Below are 19,238 nucleotides of genomic sequence, written 5' to 3'. Positions count from 1 at the left end.
AGTGGCGGAACATAAGAATTTAGTTTCAATTTAGCGAGTGATTCGCGAGCAACAACTGTGTTGAGATTGGTATGTGGAAATGTGCTCACTGAACTTGCGTTGTCAGTGGCTAATGATAATGCTGTGCCTAGCCAGCATTGCTCTGAATGTGACCAGCTACTCGGAGTACGAGCAGCGTTATGACAATCGGCGAGGAGCGGGACAAGAATCTCGATACTATTCAGGTGGCGGCAACGGCAATAGGCAGCAGCTGCCCCCACAGACGCCTTATCAGCGACTAGGCGGAAACTACAACCAAGTGGACAATGACCAACAGCAGCCGCTGAGTCGTGAGTACTTGGTGCGTGCTCACGAGTCAGTCACGGATCGTGAGCATCACAGGTGCCGCATTTGGGTGCCGTAAGTACGATTCGTACACTTTAGATGTGATATTTATGTTATACTCTGCTTAGGGTCGATATGGTGAACAAGTATCCGTTGGCAAATATAATATCATCAGATATGGCCAACAAGCTGGCCAACATTGAGGTCTGTTGCACCGGCACCATTGCCATACGGCATCTCGGCGTTACTGTTTGTCGTCCGATTTGTGGCTGCCTGAACGGTGTTTGTCGCATGCCCGGCGAGTGCGATTGCTTCGAGGGATTCGTGAAGAACGACAATGGAGACTGTGTCTTTGCCTGCCCGTTGGGCTGTCAGAATGGTCGTTGCTTCCTTGACGGCAGTTGCCAATGCGATCCGGGCTATACGTTGGATGAAACGCGTCGCTTCTGTCGTCCCATCTGCAGCAGCGGCTGCAGCAACAACGGACGCCACAATTGCACCGAGCCGGAGACTTGCAGCTGTGCGAAGGGCTATCAGCTGACCGACAATAATGGCTGCCAGCCCGTCTGTGATCCCGACTGTGGCATTGGAGGCCTTTGCCGGGACAACAACATCTGTGACTGCGGAGCGGGCTACACGCTCAAGGATGGCGTCTGTCAGGCCGGTTGCTATCAGTGAGTATTCGCTAAGCACAGACAGTCATTTAAGTTATATACTAATCCGCACAAAAAAACGATACTTCCAACTACAATTAAGTGCACTACGGAGAAAACTAAATTCAATTTACCTTATTTAAACGCCTGCTATATATTAGTCCATTTCGATTTAATTAATAGATTTTTAGGAATCAGAAGATTCTTTTGTGTAAGCAGGTAAGCACTTATCAGTTCAGCAATAATATTATGCGATTGCTGTCACAATATTCTTGATCGACAAAAACAGCCTAGACGGTATAGCCGTGTCCGTCTGTTTATCTGTGAGGGTATCCATCTGTCCGTATGAACACTTAGATCTCAGAGACTATAAGATATAAAGCTATTATTTTTTTTCCAATGACATTTGTAACTTTTGCACGCTGATAAAATTTTCGGCAACGCCCACTTCTTCGAATCAAAATAATCGTATAATAAGAGTTTTTTTTTATACTCTGGAGTTTTTGACTCCCTAAAATCAGATAAAAATTGTAGAAGTTCTTTAAAAGATGCTTTTGTATTGCAAACAAGTAAGAAAGCTGCAGTCGAGTGTGCTCGACTGTCAGATATCCGCTACCCATTTTGAATAAAAGCAAAATAATGCAGTATTTTTCTGATAATGTACCAAAATAATATATTTAAAAACTACTAAACATATACCAAATGGTATATTTGACAAATCCATATAGTACCACATTCCAAATATATCAAATACTGCAAAATATAGCAGATTGTCAGCCAAAGCAACTAAGCCCCTAGTAAGTAGGCGTTTTTGCCCATACAAAAGTATTTCCTTAATATCTTCGACAATTTTTAGCTGATCGCAACCAGGAATCACAAAGACTATAGTTATTATTGTATATACCAAAATTCGAGACTCTAGCTTTTAAATTACGCAACAATTTGAAACAAACTTGATATACGTGACAATATAACAAATACTGTCATTATATCTCTATCTCTTATAGTCTCTAAGATGGCACTTGAAAAGCGAAGTATGCCGTCAATGCGGGCAGACCGGCCATGTTGCGTCGAAATGTGCAAGCCCCGTGGCATTATATGCTGTCGGAGATATGCTCAATATATTGTGCGTCCTTAGCGAGGGTGCGAGCTAAATGCAAAGATGTTTAGCTTCATCAAGCTAATTGTGGTCAAGGTCGAACCGCTACCATTAAACTTATAGTTTGGGTGCGAGACTCCCGCCACATGTTCGCTTTGGTGCAGGAACCGTTTATCCACAGATTCCACCGCATTACGGGCATTCCGTCCGGGATGCGTGTTTTTTGATCGGCGTTCGAAGGCTGCCATCTTTTTGGCGGACCCGGATGCCTTCTGCATACCGATTGAGTTGGTCATCACGGACTTTGGCGTATGCGTGAGTGTCACTGGAAGATTTCACTCAATCTTTCTGAGCTCCGTATATTGCCAACACTGAGTTGGAGCCGTACATTGCGTACTTAGATTCCGTGGTACTACTTGCTGGTAGAAGTCCGGTTTTCTTTGGCTTGGATGCGAACGTAGTGTGGTTCAGTAAATCCCTCGAGCGTGCTGGTGGCGACTTGAACCACCCACATGGTGAGCTGCTGACTAAGTGGATCCAACGTCTATGTGGGCCAAATATGACTGAAGAGTGGACGAGTGGGACCTCAGTAACCACAACCTGATCTGTGTCGAGAGCGATGCTCCTGTTCTGTCCTGAAACTTCTTCATTGCCCGTCGGCAGTCGTTCCGCGGTGAGCTTGTATGCAAGCTTGAGGAATTCCCGCAGAACTACACGGAGATGTCCATTGACGACCAGATGTCTGCAACGCGTTCACTAGACGCAGGCAGCCGAGAGTCGTTCGGAAAGTGGTCTGGTGGAATACCGACAAATACCGTACGAAGCGCCGAGAGGTCAGAAGACTGAGGCGGCGGCTACAGAATACTCGTCGTCGTGACAGCGACTTGCTACTGTCCTGCGGATGTCCCTATGGTTGAATGTACGAGCCAGTCGTAACATGCCACGATTGCCTTCCCAGATGTGCATCGGCTTATACTCGATGAGTACGAACGGCATCATGGACGGCATCACTGGAGTGATATGCAAGGAGGTATGGTGTGCTATTCCTCAGCATCTTAGAGCGTTGTATTCCCGCTGTTTAGTCGAAGAACATTTTCCTTCTAAGTGGAAACACCCACGCGTTGTGCCACTGCTTAAGGGGCCCGATAAGGACAGGAGCGATCCTGGCTCTTATCGTGGTATATGTCTGCTACCAGTTATTGGTAAGGTGCATGAGGGTATCATGGTCAGCCGATGGCAATTTGTATTTGTAGGAGTACTGTCGACACCAGGCCGGCAAGATATGTACTCGAAATCTTCGTGGACTTCAAAGGAGCATTTGACCACGTGGAGTGGGATGCTGTGCTACGCTGACTGATCGACTCGTGCCAGGATGGACAAAGTTCGCGGGGTTGTGGCCCTCCGACGAGTACTGTAGTGGCTGTGGTTTACATCCAAAGGCTTCAGTGTGTACCTGCGGAGAGTCGCCAGGGGGCGCTGATCAAGAATATATATACTTTATAGGGTCGCAGATGCCTCCTTCAACCTGTTACATATATTTCCTGCCGACACAAACTTATAATACCCTATTGGTAGCGGGTCTAAAAAGCCTACTAGGGCTTTAGATGCTTTGACTGACAGTCCGCTATATATTTTACTCTATATGATATTTTACTCTATATGTATATCGATATATTAATTTGTATATTTTAGTATTTTTTGGGGTATAGTACAGTTTTATTGAAAATGCGTAGCGGGTCGTGTCTCGACTTGGAAGTCGAGTACACTAGCTTTTTTACTTGTTTTCAAATGGTGTCCATGTGTTAAAAATAAAAGTGTTCCCTAAAGTATATTATTTCTAATGTATTTATTTATGCCGCGGCTTGAGTCTACCAATACAGTTTTGCCTAGGTCAAATAATCCCAAAATTCTTGAAATGCTTGCTAAATGTTTTCCCGATATTACTTTAGGTTTATCCATCGCCGCTATTATGTTACAAATATTATCCAAAGTTAAATGACAAAGCCAATTTTTAATAGTTTAAGAGTTTTACTATCAAAATAATTTTAGTAAGCGATTATATACAATTTATTCAATTTCATATTTCCTCCAGAAAATGCAATAATGGAATCTGCGTGAGCCGCAATCGATGCATCTGCGATCCCGGCTTTACATACCACGAGCAATCCACAATATGTGTGCCTGTTACTAGGAAATTTATTTTATCTAAACGTAGGTGGTTCTATATTCATTTCTAAACTATTACATTAACTTGACTGTTACCTAGCGCTTAAGATATCTAAAGGCAAGCAGCTATACACTAAATGCCTTATACTTTTCGTTGAGTATTTAGACCTGTTAAGTTGTAGTATGTTATTTTAAACTCACAAATAACAATCGCTTTCACAGGATGAGCGATTGTCACGCTTTTTTGTAGTTGACAATGTCGACAGCCGAAGTCGGGAATGATTAATATAAATTACACACCGCACAAATACGCAGAACAGTTTTTTTTTGTCTACACAAGACGAATACTTTTGTTGGATTTTTGTTTTCTTTGAACAACACAAAACAGTATACATATATAACGTTTAACAAATTATCACACAAACTGTGTTTATTATTCTTAATTTACATACCTCCAACTTCAATATCCATTTTACAAAATATATAATTTTTCTTTCGTTTGGATTTGCCAAGCGCACAAAGTCACCAAAAGTTTACCGTCAATTTTGTCACAAAAATCAGGTGTTCAATCACCTCATTTTAAACATTTGTAAAAATTGCAGGGCTGCATTTTTGAAAAAAAATATTTATTGATACTTTCAATCTAGTTTAAATATCTTGTTTAAATATATAAAATTAAATTTAAGATTTTCTCCCATAAAATTTTGGACTTTATGCCACCAAATCGGCAATCCGGCCCAATGTGCTCTGGGAGGAAAACAGCGATAAGAGGACGGGCTTTAAATTAAAGAATTATTAGCAAGAGGCTGCGTACCACTCGAATTAAGAGTACTTCAACATTCTGGCTGTGAGGAAAGGAGAAGAAAAAAAGAGTGTCAGAATAAGAGATGGACAGAGAGAGAGAGAGAGAGAGAGAGAGAGAGAGAAGAGAGAGAGAGACGGAAATAAAGAGAAGAACTATGCGATCAAACGAAACAGTTTGAAGATATCAAAATTTCGAAATATGTTTCTTATTTTATTTTATGTACATTACTATATATTATAGGAGAAGAAATATTAAATAACGGCATACTTTTCCATCTCTAAGTTGTATATTCAGGATGATAACAAAAAAATAAATAAATAAAATTGTTAATATGTTGCCATAATTTTGTAGTAATATTCCTCAAATTCCATATAAAAATCATTGCATTGAAAGTTGAATAGAAATTAGGCAATTTAGTGTGCACTTCGAATTAATTTTAATTTTATTTCTGCGTAGTAATAAATAATCATTGTAATGTATTGTACTAGCTCTACTACTTATCAATAATTTTGATAAATTATTAACAATTAACAAAATAAAAAATAAATACTTTAACTATTAACATAAATAAGTAAATTGCGCTCTCTTTACTCAAGAAACTACTGCTCGGCTTTCGCAAGGTTGTTTGCTGAGAGGATCGAGGCATTTGTATAATATGTATATAGTAAGTATTTCCGAAATGCTTTGAATGTGGAACAGAAAACAACTGATAAGCGGCTTTTGGAATTATTAGGGCAGTGGAACAGCAGCGGAACATAAGAATTTAGTTTGAATTTAGCGAGTGATTCGCGAGCAACAACTGTGTTGAGATTGGTATGTGGAAATGTGCGCACTGAATTTGCGTTGTCAGTGGCTAATGATAATGCTGTGCCTGGCCAGCATTGCTCTGAATGTGACCAGCTACTCGGAGTACGAGCAGCGTTATGACAATCGGCGAGGAGCGGGACAAGAATCTCGATACTATTCAGGTGGCGGCAACGGCAATAGGCAGCAGCTGCCCCCACAGACGCCTTATCAGCGACCAGGCGGAAACTACAACCAAGTGGACAATGACCAACAGCAGCCGCTGAGTCGTGAGTACTTGGTGCGTGCTCACGAGTCAGTCACGGATCGTGAGCATCACAGGTGCCGCATTTGGGTGCCGTAAGTACGATTCGTACACTTTAGATGTGATATTTATATTTTACTCTGCTTAGGGTCGATATGGTGAACAAGTATCCGTTGGCAAATATCATATCATCAGATATGGCCAACAAGCTGGCCAACATTGAGGTCTGTTGCACCGGCACCATTGCCATACGGCATCTCGGCGTTACTGTTTGTCGTCCGATTTGTGGCTGCCTGAACGGGGTATGTCGTATGCCCGGCGAGTGCGATTGCTTCGAGGGATTCGTGAAGAATGATAATGGAGACTGTGTCTTTGCCTGCCCGTTGGGCTGTCAGAATGGTCGTTGCTTCCTTGACGGCAGTTGCCAATGCGATCCGGGCTATACGTTGGACGAAACGCGTCGCTTCTGTCGTCCCATCTGCAGCAGCGGCTGCAGCAACAACGGACGCCACAATTGCACCGAGCCGGAGACCTGCAGCTGTGCGAAGGGCTATCAGCTGACCGACAATAATGGCTGCCAGCCCGTCTGTGATCCCGACTGTGGCATTGGAGGCCTTTGCCGGGACAACAACATCTGCGACTGCGGAGCGGGCTACACGCTCAAGGATGGCGTCTGTCAGACCGATTGCTATCAGTGAGTATTCGTTAAGCACAAACAATCATTTATGCCATATACTAATCGGCACAGCGCAGTATTTTGACAAGAATTACAACTGCAATAGGAAGAAAATTTTACCAATTTAAATGTCTGACATATATTTTCACATCTAGTTTTGCCTAGGTCATCTAATCCGAAAATTCTATAATTGCTTGCCAAAGGTTTGTTAGATATTGCTCTAGGGTTATCTATCACCTCTGTTACAAATAATATTGAAAGAGTGTATCCTCAGTAGTCTTAGAGTTTTACTAATGATGACATTCTAAATTTATCTAATTACCATCAAAATGAATTTATTAGACGACGATTATTATGTATAATTAATTCAATGTTATATATCCTCCAGAAAATGCAATAATGGAATCTGCGTGAGTCGCAATCGATGCATCTGCGATCCCGGTTTCACATACCACGAGCATTCGACGATATGTGTGCCTGTTTAAGGAGACTAAAACATTTACAGGATAACGTATGATTTATTAGTGTTAAACTTGCAGTAAATAAAACAGTTATAAAATATATATTATTGTTATTATTTATAATAATATTTAATTAATCAATTGCTTGCTGCACATTCTCAAATCTCCCATTCTCAATGGCAGAGTAAAGTGCAGGTTGTTGGCCCTCTTGCCTAAGATAGAGATAGGCGACAGTCGAGATCATTGCCAAGAGGACGGTAATGGCAACACACCAAACTAGGACTGTCGGCCAGTTGATAACGCTTAAGTCGGACGTCGAAGCGTTTAAGGCAGCTTCCTTGGTGGACAAATCATCTCTTGGTATAATCTCAGAACAGAAAAACGTTCGCAGTTCACTGGAGCCATCGACATCACAGTGTAGCTGTCCTGTTGACTTATTGCAGCGACACTTGGAGGGATGCAGGCATGCCTTCTCAAAGTCATCCATGCACTTGCTAAAGCACTTGGTCGAAGTGTTAACACCGTTCTCAGTTGATTGCTCAGTCCAGCATTTGCAGCTGCTCGAGCAATATTCGGATAGATCTTCGGTAGTATCTGAGGGAGGCGTATCACTGGTGGTGGTGGAGATGAAAGTAGTAAAAGTTCTGCTAGTCGTGACTCGTTGACATCCCTGCGAGCTGCTCTCGTAGCCAGCAAAGCACACACAAGTGTCGGGTGCAGTGCAGACACCGTTTTCACAACCTCCGCTGCAGTGAGGTCGGCAAATGGAGGAGTTACCCTCGACAGTAGGACCAGTGTATCCCGGCAAGCAGTTGCACACATCTGGCGACACACATGTGCCATTCACACACTCGAGTTGGCAGCTCGGCTTGCAGACGTGTCCAGGTGCAGACATGTCCATTTCGTAGTGCATATCACAGATGCAGATCTGGGGTGCCAAGCAGGCGGCATTTTGGCATCTTGGCTCACAGATCGGCTCACAAATATGTTGAGAGTTCGCAGCGAACCGATAGCCAGCTTCACACTCACAGGTGTCGGGACCGGTGCAGATCCCGTGTTGGCAGGCAGGGTTGCATTGGGGCTCGCAGCTGCTTTGGGGGCCCATTAGGTAGCCAGAGTTGCAGGCACACTTTTCAGGTGCAATGCATCGACCATTTGGACAGCCTTGCATACACTTTGGCACACACTCTTGCGCTGATTCTGCAGTGATCTCATAGCCATCATAGCATTCACATTGGTTGGGCGACACACACCTAGCAAAGGCGGCGCATCCCTTGGGACAGCTTGGGACACAGACATCTGGTTCCCTCTGCTGGTAGCCTTCGACACATTCGCAGAATTCCGGAGCCTTACAAATGCTGTGCTCTTGGCAGCTCAAACTGCAGACTGGCTGGCATTTGCCATCCGTCATATGCCAACCCTCATCACATTCACATTTACCAGGCCTAGTGCAACTGCTGTGTGGCCCACATTCCTCAGCACAGATTGGACGACAATCGGTTGAGTTGTATCCGTTCGCAACCGCCTTGTAGCCCACTTCACACTCGCAATTGTTGGGAGAGGAGCAGACGCTATGAGCTCCACATCGCGGGTTGCATTCGGGTACACAATCGACATCGTCGTCATAGATCTTGTGGTAACCTGTGTTGCATTTACACTTATTGGGCGAGTAGCAGTGCATGTTCGCCCCGCAATTATCGCAATCGATCAACGTACAGTTATCTCCAGAATAGCCAACATTGCACATACATTTGACAAATATGGTCGAGCAAAAACTATTCTCGGGACACGTTACTTCAATGTTTTCATATTCCTCACAGCAGTAATAATAGTTTTGAAATTTATATTTGATCTGCAAGAAAAAGTGTGCAAATGAATATATCGGATATGAACAGAAGCAATTGCGCATTACTCATTATACCCGCTACCCATAGGGTATTATAACTTTGTGCTGGCAGGAAATGTACGTAACAGGTATAAAGAGGCATCTCCGACCCCATAAAGTATATATATTCTTGTTCAGCATCAACAGCCGAGACGATCTAGCCATGTCCGTCTGTTCGTCTGTCCTATAACTTTGTTTCGACAGCATTTGTTTGTCAAGTTTGTTTCAAATTGTTGCCACGCCCCCTTCCGCCCCGCAAATCAAAAAAATCGAATAAATTTCGTAATTTTAAAGCTAAAGCTGCGGTATATATTATACAATATACAATGTGATCAAATAAAAATTGTCGAAGCTATTAAAGAAATACTTTTGTATGGACAAAAACGCCTACTATATTGTGCCGTCTATGGTATATTTTGAATGCGGTACTATATCGATATACCAAATATACCATTTGATACATTTTAAGAATAATACAGCAAACTATATTGCTTTTATTCAAAATGGGTAGCGGGTATTTCACGAGTCGAGTACACTCGACTATAGCTTTCTTATTTGTTTTCAATTCCGGAAGTTACAACTTCCTCGTTCAGTTTACGTCTCTACAGCTTGACTACGAGACGATTTGACGCAGTGTAGTATCCAATGCTTTTATAATCTTTTAACTTCTAATAATTCCCAATTTATTACGTTATTCTACAAATATTCCTTCTTGTGCTTATCTTATTCTGGGTACATTAAGAGTATAGAGTTAATAACTTCGCATTTTGTGTTTGTAACTCTTAGTTTTGAAATCTTACACAGTCAGACGGACATCGGACATGGCTAAGTTAGATAGACTATTGATGTTTATCAGGAATACAGTTGCCGTTTTGAATTGCATCAGCTTTTGTTTAAATTTCTGTACATTATTATACCCGCTACCCAGACGGTATAACTTTTGCTTCAGGTCTGTAATAAACAGAAGGCATCTCGATACAATAACGTATATATATTCTTGATCAGTGTCAACTACCGAGACAATGTAGCTATGTTCGTGTGTTTGTCTGTCTGTATGAACATCTAAATCTCAGAGAGTATAAGAAATAGCGATACAACTTTTTTGAAATTTTTTAGAGCCCATATGCATTGTATTTACATTACATAGTAGTCTTTATGATATCTGAAATTTTGCGATCAGATAAAAATTTTATAAGTTATTAAAAAAAATACATTTGTATCAGGAAAACCACCTACATGGTTACTAGGGGTCTTAATTGCTTTGACTGACAATCTAATTTATTTGCCATCTTGTTATATTTTGAATGTTGTACTATATCAATATATCAAGTTTATTGGTATATTTTTATTGTTTTTGCAGAATATTTATTAAGTATATATTTAAATTAATACCGCACTACTTTGGGTATAATTCGCTTTAACTGACAATCTGACACTCTATGACACATTTGCAGTCCATTAATTCGGTATATTTTAAAATAAATACCGCACTATTTTGCTTTGATTTAACATGGATAGCGGATATCTCACAGTCATTCACACTCAACTTTTCTTATATGTTTCAGATTCGGTTTGTAAATTTACCTTTGGAACCCACTTAAATTGAAGTCTGGATTTAGTAACATAACCTCCATACCAAGTTTTTTCTCGGTATGGCACGTTTTCATATGCAAGCTCTTCATCCATATATGTTACTTGGTCTCGTCTAAGGCAAACATGTCCATATGCATTTATTATTGCAAAATAATTGCAAAAAATAAGAAAGCTAATACAGAAATGTATATTTTTTTTCATTTCACTAGATTTCAACAGCTCTATAGCGCGTTTTAAACTAAACTGAAGAATAGAGTCTGAGCGAGTTTTGTTTCTGTAAGTAGACATCCGCTCAGCTCTCTCGTTGAAAGATTTTAGCTAAAAACGACTTGATAAGACTTTACTCTGTTTAGGAATGCCAGAGCGAATTCTTGATGCGTAAAATATTAAAAATAATATAATATTATTTTATTCCGAATAAATGCGATATGAAAAGTAAATCATATAATTTGAAGAAGATAGATGAAAATTATTTTTTCTATGTTTTTTACAGTTTTAATATTAATATACTTGATTTCCAGGGAAAACGACCTTGGACTGCATTTCACCACTTTATCAGTGCATTATGCTCGAGAAACTAATATTATGTAATATATTTTAGTGTCGGTTTTCTTATCTTATGCATATGTGCCTAGAATTTAATATTAACTGAATGGAAAATTTTGAAGACAACCAAACAAAACAACCAAAAAACTCCAATTGTGCTATTCAATTTAAGATAATAGCAAGTATGTTACATTACATAAACAGAAAAGATAGCTACGCACATAATCCAGACATAGTATGTATACATACTAAATGCACATACGGAGTATTTACATATGTATGTACCATAAACATATACGATAAAGTAGAGCTCGCGAAGCTGCTTGCGATATTTGAAATTTACAAATTAGCAATCGATCTGGATTCTAATCTCCGCTTATTGGAATGCACTTGAGTCACTACTCTTGCTGATTAGTCATAAAACTATTCATTAAACTAAAAGTTTAAGGCTGAATAACATCATGCAACTGGAACATATTCTAGAATTAAATTTGTTTTGCCTTTGATCAATTATTCCGTGATAATTTATTATTTCTGTAGTATTATATTTGGTTTCTGTATGATTTTTGATGTTAATAAAAAAAAACGTTATAGGATTGTATGTTATTTATGATAGAAACAATTTCAATTGCCTTAAAGTTTGAAAACCTTTAAGATAGAGGCTATAAAAATAACAAAAACAAATATTAATCCCTTTCTAATGGTGATGAGATTGTTTTTAAATTATATATTACAAAATCCAATGATCGCATGGTGAATCATTTATTTTTGTGAACTATTTATTTACTTGTGTGTTTGTATTTTTTCAACATTAAAAAAACTGTCCAAATAGTATTGTTTATTTGAACATACAAATATAAGTAAAAAATAGCATACCAAAATTTTAAAGTGGATTTTATTGTGAGCAAAATTTTATGTTCTTAGGGTTTTGTTACATAATTATAAACATTTGGAAAGAGTTTCAGCAGTTGTTAAAAATAATTATAGCAGTGTAATCCATTGCTAAGTCTGTGATTAATTTAATAAAATAAAATACAAATAAATATAATTTATGATTTCTAATTGCAATACACCACATTTAGTTGAGGTTTTTATTTCATATATGTTTTTGTGAATCATTGCGGTGAATAAAGAGTAAGTATAGCGCAATACATATACTTTTGCTATAATAGAAATGATGTCAATGAGAACTGTAGTACGTACTGAATTTTACATATGTACATATGCTATGCAAGTTTAAAAATAGGAGCTGTTGTCAATGCCTTCGGGGCTGGTGTCGATTTGACCCAAATTCACATTTCGCATATCTGAGCCATCGATGTCTTTTTCATTAGATTGGCTGGGTTTTTTACAACGTCTGGTGAAAACATAGACAATGAATGAAATAAGCCAAATGAGAGCAATAACTGTAACCACGCCAAGGAATATGAGTATCCACATGGCAGTCGGGCTGGAACAGTTGAGATTATCCTGATCATCGGCATTATAGCCGGGAAAACACTCGCATTTCTCTGGCTGGGCACAGTAGCTGTTGTCTCCACACTCGTTGCTGCAAATTGGCGTACAATAATTGCCCTCGCCCCGATAACCATCTTTGCAGGCGCACGTCCCAGGACTAATGCAATAGCTGAACTCCTCACACTCTGGCGCACATATAGGTAAACACTCACCAGTTGCGTTCTTCTTGTAACCAGGATGGCAATCGCAGTTGTTTGGACTGGTGCATTCGGCATGGGGTCCACACTCATTTTTGCAAGTGGGCACACAGTGATCACTGCTTGGCGTTGGTCGATGGTAACCATCGAGGCAAAGACATTTTTCAGGTTCTTCACAATACGTGTAATTGCCACAGCTATTGCACTTGGGTTCACAGCTTCCGGAGATGGACATCTGATAGCCATCATTACACTTACACTTTTCGGGTTCATCACAGGTACCGTGTTTTGGGCAGCCTTTCGAGCAGGAAGGCTCACACGTTTCCGTTTTATTATTTTTCCAATAGCCCACTTTGCAAGTGCAATTGCCAGGTTTTATACACTCTTCGTTCTTGCCGCATTCCTCCAAACAAATTGGCTGACAGACTCCAAGATAGTCGAATTTGTAGTTAGTTTCGCATAGGCAGACTTCTGGTTTGACACATTTTTGATGAAGGCCACATTTTTGAGGACATTGAGGTTGGCACTTGTTTTCTACCCTAGCATAACCCTCGACACATTGGCAATCGTTTGGTTTTACGCACACTTCAAAATTTGTAATATTACAGCTCTTACTACAGATTGGATGACAGTGGCCCAGTGAATCTTTCTTGTAATCTGTAGTGCAATTACAGACGTTCGGTCCGACGCAGCTTTGAAATTTTCCACACGGATTATGACATACAGGAACGCAGTTTGTCGTATTGTCTGTCGATCTCACGTATCCCAATAGGCAGTCACAATTTCCTGGACTGTTGCACACAGTATTTTTGCCACAAGTTGTTTTTTTCACATTGTGGTAAACAACCATTGCCTGAGTAGCCCTTGTCACATATACATTGTGGAGGACTGATATGAGTTATTCGTTGACAAGTGGAATGCCCAACACAAATTGGAGAGCACTTGGGTCTACAGTTAGTGGAATTATACCTTTGTAAAGCCTGTATAGGAGGATTCTTTAGTTATTCCACAGCAATATCGGTTATTTGTCAATAATTGTTACCTTTTGAACTTCATTTTTTTTCCTTCACTTGAATCGTAATTGTTATTCCATTTGGTAATATTTGAACGTGATCCACAGTCACAGATTCCGTAATGTTTTCGATAGCCGTATCGGGCAAACACCACGAATTATTCTCCTCGCACTTGCTGATACTCACGTAGAGCTGGATCAGAAAAAGGAAGAGAAATACACGATTTCTCTGCGCCATCATGCAAAATTTTCTATCGTAGTCCGATATAAAACTGATTTATTTCAAGCGTTACGGCAGCCTTTTAAGCACTTCCAGAGTCCAAATACGTCATGGCATCTACCGCAATAAGTTCCTTCACATACTGGACTTATTCACGTATTGAGTTAATCTTTGATTAAAGCTTTGAATAAGGGTAGTCATGTTATGAATCACAAATGAAAGCTAATTAAAACTCTTTGTGAAATTAAATGGAATTAAATTAATGAAAGAGATTTGAAAATATAATTAAAAATAAAGGTTTTTTTCTTATACAGAAGACTATAGACATTTGTATATATAAAAATGAAAATACAAGACAATTTTATATTAGATGAAAAATCTTGTTTTACGTACATACATATGTATATATATGACACCGGTTGATAAGCGAAATCTTAAAACTCATATGTCATTTTCAATGTTAAGGACCTCAACTTATCATAATCAGCAGCTTGTTGGAGAAGTTGTCTTGTCTTGCTTCATGGTGGGTTCAACAAACACATGTTGATGCTGCTTTTATTCTTGCTTATATGCGGTATCTACTGTACGCTGATAAGATGTTTTCAAGTCCGTCCTATTCTCTGCCTTGTGCTCCAATCGGAACCTCATTTGCCAGTTCATTTGTAATTTGTGTCTTCGATCGAGTGGTGTGAGTTCTCCGAGTTCCTAGCCATGTGGCGAGTGATATTAATATGCTTAGCGAGTTCGGGACTGCTTTGGCTTCAAATCGATGCCTGTGTCGAACGCGTGCCGTAAGTAATCTGTCGATTATATCGATATTCTGTGAATCTTCCTCAAGTGATAACCTCACCCAAATTCAAAGTGTTGCCAAAGTAAGGATCAACTTATTGACTATGCGAAAATATCAGAGCATGAGTAATTGCACCCACGACTGTGGAGCTTTGGTTGTGCGACCCGTCAAAGAGGTATGTATTGCCGGCTGATAAGCTCAATTTTCAAAATTTATTTTTGAACGTCATTAAAGGTATTTACGTTTATATAATGAATTGAATTGCTGTGACACATGCAACACAAATAAAAATTTCCAATTTCGTTTGCATTTTTCATAAAATATACAGAGTAATGCGTATAAGATCCAATATATAAGAGAGCTGGGAATAATTTAATATTTAAATGACGTATGAGAAACCAAAAGCATTTATTATTTTTTTAAGAGTTGTTTGAGATACAATAAGATATAAGTTATTACATTTACACGTTTTTTGTGTATAGCTAAAGCAATATGAGATAAATCAACGAAAACCAAAATAAATTTTTTATGGTTAAAATCACCAGAATACTATATATACTATATACTTGATAGACAAATGTTGATTTATTTTAATTTAGTTTTTTGTTTTGTCATATGTAACAATTATTGTCAATATTATATCTTATTATAAAAAGAGGATATAAAAAACAAAATATTTCACAACACAAAGATTTGTAAATCTAATTTGAATTTAGCAGGAAAATTACAGAATCTATAAACCATGGCCTGAGTTGTATGTATATAAATGTTAAAATTTTTTTTTAAATATATGGGTAATTCCATGGCGAAATTTGTCTCGTGCGATTCTTTTTACAGTGCACTGCAGTGAAAATAACATAAAATGAAACAATTTTAAAAATAAGTTAATGTTATTCTTAAAGCTTTAGATAAGCATTATATTTAGAGCTAAGATTGATATTCGGAACTTTTTCTGTTTTACGATAAAATATAATATAATTTATATAATATAATATAATTTATTATTATGTTGATAGCATTTTAAATTTCTACCGCTTGTTGTGATTAAAGTTTACTTTTAAAATTAGTTTCATTGAATGCAAAATATATATAAACAATTTTTTAAGGTTGTAATGTGTAAAACCAAATTTTAAACAATGTTTTGAATAGAAAGTTTAGTAATGTTCCCATGCCTTTTCGGGCTATTATCTATTTTAAATGAGCAAAGTAATCATATTATATTGTACTTCAGTTTATTTGTTATTTATTTTCAATTTGCCTTTGCATGTGAATAAAGATACAACAAATAAAACAATTATATATTACTTATCAGCAGTGCTGCAATGCTGCTAATAAGAGCGACTTTCAAGATTGTTGTGGATTCAACTTGACCCACGAGCACTTTGCAAGTGCAGTTGCATTGCTTTCAATGTTGGAATGAATGTTTTTTATTTTAAAAGATTTTATTAGGAGCGCTCTTACATATGTGTATTTTCAGAAAGATTATTAAAAATATTTATTTGAATGACAAATACGAACAGTCTGCTGATAAACATTACAATAAAAATTCAAAATAATAATAATAAAAATGAAGAAAACTTAATAAACCTTTTAATAAGTATTTTTCTGGATTTTGCAGACTTACATGTCCATAGATTTGGTCTGCTGTGAGGGCTACGAACGCATTGATGACGCTAGGTAAGTAAGCACACAATGTGCTATTTTGCCGAGTTATTTCTCCAACTTGTTTCGTTGATCTTTTCAGTGAGCAGTGTCGACCCAAGTGCACCGGTTGCGGAACGTCCGGCAGATGCATTGCTCCGGGAGTTTGCCACTGTGGCGATGGCTACAACAACCATAGAAATCAGAGTATCTGCGAGGCGCAGTGCAGCGAGCCCTGCATCAATGGACGTTGCACTTCGGTGGATGTCTGCGAGTGCCTGGAAGGCTATCGATTCCGCCCCGATAGCCAGACCTTCTGTGAGCCCATCTGCAGCGTGGATTGCAGCAATGGCCACTGCGTGGCACCGGGCAAATGCGAATGCCACGTGGGCTATCAACGCAACGAGACACTGGCCAAGTGCTTGCCCATCTGTGAGGAAAAATGCGAGCATGGCGACTGCGTGGGTCCGAATGAGTGTGGTTGCCATCCAGGCTATGAGGCACGACTGGATCGACCTTATAGCTGTGATCCCGTTTGCAGCAGTGGCTGTCGCAATGGCCTGTGCCTGGAGCCTGAACGCTGTGCCTGCAATCTGGGCTACTCCCACAAGGATGGTCGCATCTCCGAGGGCTGTGAACCCAACTGCCAGCCTGGCTGCGTCAATGGCACCTGTGTGGCGCCCAATCTCTGTCGCTGCCACGAGGGACATGTGCCGCTCAATGGTTCGCATTCCGTCTGCGTGCCGAGCTGTCGCCTAGGATGCGAGAATGGTTTCTGTAATGCTCCCGGACGTTGTGAATGCCATGCGGGATACATTAAACTGGCGCCACATCGTTGCACAGCTGTCTGCAATCCGGCGTGTGGCAACAATGCACGCTGCACGGCGCCCGACCTCTGTCAGTGCGACGAGGGCTATGCGCCCATCAATGGCAGCCTGAGGGAATGTGAGCCGCAGTGCCCGAAGTCCTGCTATAATGGCATCTGCAGCAGTCCGGGCGTCTGCTCTTGTCTAGCGGGCTACGAAGCTCTGACGTCGTTCTACTGCGCGGCCAGCTGCAGTCGCAAGTGTGTCCATGGCAGCTGCGTGGCGCCGAATCGTTGCCGCTGCTTTACCGGCTATCGACCTAGTCCAACCGATCCCTATGTCTGTGAGCCCATCTGCTCGGAGAGCTGTGGCATCGGCGGCCATTGTATTGCGCCCGAGATCTGCAAATGCAATCCCGGCTTCGCCAAGCGCTGGCCCAGTGGTGCCTGTGAACCCAACTGTCCCCAGAAGTGCATCAACAGTCGCTGCGTCGGTTACGATACCGGCGGTAGTTGTGTCTGCTACGAGGGCTATACTAAGCGTGAATTCTCTAACAACGTCTGCGAACCGTACTGCGCCTCCACGTGCCAATATGGCAAGTGTGTGGAGCCCAATCAGTGCGAGTGTTTGCCAGGCTACGAGGATACCAAGAATCCTTACCTCTGCACACCAACTTGTCGTCCCGCCTGTGTCAACGGCCGCTGTGTGGCGCCAGGACAATGCGAGTGCAGTGCTGGCTATGTGGTGACCAACTCAAGTGAACCTCATCTGTGCAACGCACAGTGCAAGGAGCGTTGCATCAATGCCGAGTGCCTGCGTCCCAATGAGTGCAGCTGCCTCTTTGGCTACAGCCTCATCCCAGGCAGCCTCAACGAATGTGCTCCCGTCTGTGACGAGGAGTGCGACAGCGGTAGCGTCTGTGTTGCTCCCGACATCTGTGAGCAGCGTCCATATCGTGCTCTGTCCACGGGTGGAGCTGCTGGCCTCTCCTGCTGGACAATGCTGGGCGGTGCTGTGTTGCTGTGTGTGGTGCTTGTGATGCTGCCACTGCTATTGATGCGGCATGTACAACAGCGGCGACGAGTGGAGAGCGACAAGCATCGTGTGCATCTCATCGAGAATCCTAGCTATGGTGTTTGTCTGGCAGCCAGCGAGGAGCAATCGAACGACAACCAGGAGATCGGTTTGGGAGATTGAGCAACTCTCTAGATTGCCCTTAAGCAATAAATATCTTGTATGTTAAAACGCTTCATAGACATAAGTACACAATAACTAAACAGCTGATGTGATTGTAAAATACTTTCTACTTTCTTGACAATGAAAATAAAATAAATTAATTGAGACATTTATTAAGTTGTAACATTCCAAAGCTATTGACCTGAAAAATATATGAAAAAAAACAAAGTTAACTTCATAAAAATTCTTTAAATATATGAAAATAAAGTGTATTATCCAGCATAATTTATAATTTATTTGAAAATAAAATAATTTATTACCAGGATCAACTTCCTTTTAGCCCTCCATCGTCATGAATTTTTGTATCAAAGTTCTGATATGTGAGATATTTGAGGATGTTCAATAATATGAAATGAACCCAAATATATTATATTTAGTACGAATGAATATTTCTCAAAATATACCGAAAATAGGAAATAGGACAAAATGCTGAAAACATATATAATTATATTTGTAAATATGCGATATAGTACAAAATATATTAAGTATACCAGATTGCCAGCCAAATCATCTAAGGCTCGATTGCAGTAAATTAGTAAAAATAATTTATTATATGGGTAGCGGATATAAGAAGTGGTATAACCGAACCAAATAATTGAGAAATAAAGCGATAATTGTTCTT

General features: G+C 40.1%; 4 protein-coding genes across 6 annotated transcripts; 3 read left to right on the top strand and 1 right to left on the bottom strand.

Annotated features, from left to right (window-relative positions):
• Positions 1–34: 34 nt before the first annotated feature.
• On the top strand, positions 35–4,425 carry LOC133835127 (epidermal growth factor-like protein). Of its 2 annotated transcripts, none has more exons than XM_062265017.1 (3): positions 35–399; positions 453–998; positions 4,169–4,425. In XM_062265017.1, exons 1-3 carry the CDS (start codon positions 80–82, stop codon positions 4,311–4,313), a joined length of 1,011 nt encoding a protein of 336 aa, XP_062121001.1. In that variant the 5' UTR covers positions 35–79; the 3' UTR covers positions 4,314–4,425. The 2 variants fall into 2 exon arrangements, with proteins under 2 accessions (XP_062121001.1, XP_062121002.1); XM_062265018.1 differs by lacking the exon at positions 4,169–4,425 and adding an exon at positions 1,985–2,068.
• A 1,379-nt stretch (positions 4,426–5,804) lies between these two features.
• On the top strand, positions 5,805–7,274 carry LOC133835129 (epidermal growth factor-like protein). Its single transcript, XM_062265019.1, has 3 exons — positions 5,805–6,190; positions 6,244–6,789; positions 7,160–7,274. Exons 1-3 carry the CDS (start codon positions 5,871–5,873, stop codon positions 7,254–7,256), a joined length of 963 nt encoding a protein of 320 aa, XP_062121003.1. The 5' UTR covers positions 5,805–5,870; the 3' UTR covers positions 7,257–7,274.
• Positions 7,275–7,318: 44 nt separating this feature from the next.
• Positions 7,319–13,927, bottom strand: LOC133847715 (uncharacterized). The gene is made up of 3 exons (XM_062282907.1): positions 12,496–13,927; positions 10,702–10,953; positions 7,319–9,084 (listed from the first exon to the last, which is right to left on the bottom strand). Exons 1-3 carry the CDS (start codon positions 13,759–13,761, stop codon positions 7,366–7,368), a joined length of 3,237 nt encoding a protein of 1,078 aa, XP_062138891.1. The 5' UTR covers positions 13,762–13,927; the 3' UTR covers positions 7,319–7,365.
• Positions 13,928–14,800: 873 nt separating this feature from the next.
• On the top strand, positions 14,801–18,727 carry LOC133835115 (multiple epidermal growth factor-like domains protein 10). Of its 2 annotated transcripts, XM_062265004.1 has the most exons (4): positions 14,801–14,934; positions 15,006–15,108; positions 16,552–16,610; positions 16,678–18,727. In XM_062265004.1, the coding sequence occupies exons 1-4, from the start codon at positions 14,855–14,857 to the stop codon at positions 18,575–18,577; spliced, it is 2,142 nt and encodes a 713-aa protein (XP_062120988.1). In that variant the 5' UTR covers positions 14,801–14,854; the 3' UTR covers positions 18,578–18,727. The 2 variants fall into 2 exon arrangements, with proteins under 2 accessions (XP_062120988.1, XP_062120989.1); XM_062265005.1 differs by lacking the exon at positions 15,006–15,108.
• Positions 18,728–19,238: the final 511 nt, after the last annotated feature.

This window comes from Drosophila sulfurigaster, chromosome 2L (genome assembly GCF_023558435.1).
Source record: "Drosophila sulfurigaster albostrigata strain 15112-1811.04 chromosome 2L, ASM2355843v2, whole genome shotgun sequence".
NCBI lineage: Eukaryota > Metazoa > Arthropoda > Insecta > Diptera > Drosophilidae > Drosophila > Drosophila sulfurigaster.
This window is presented reverse-complemented; position numbering and strand designations above follow the sequence as displayed.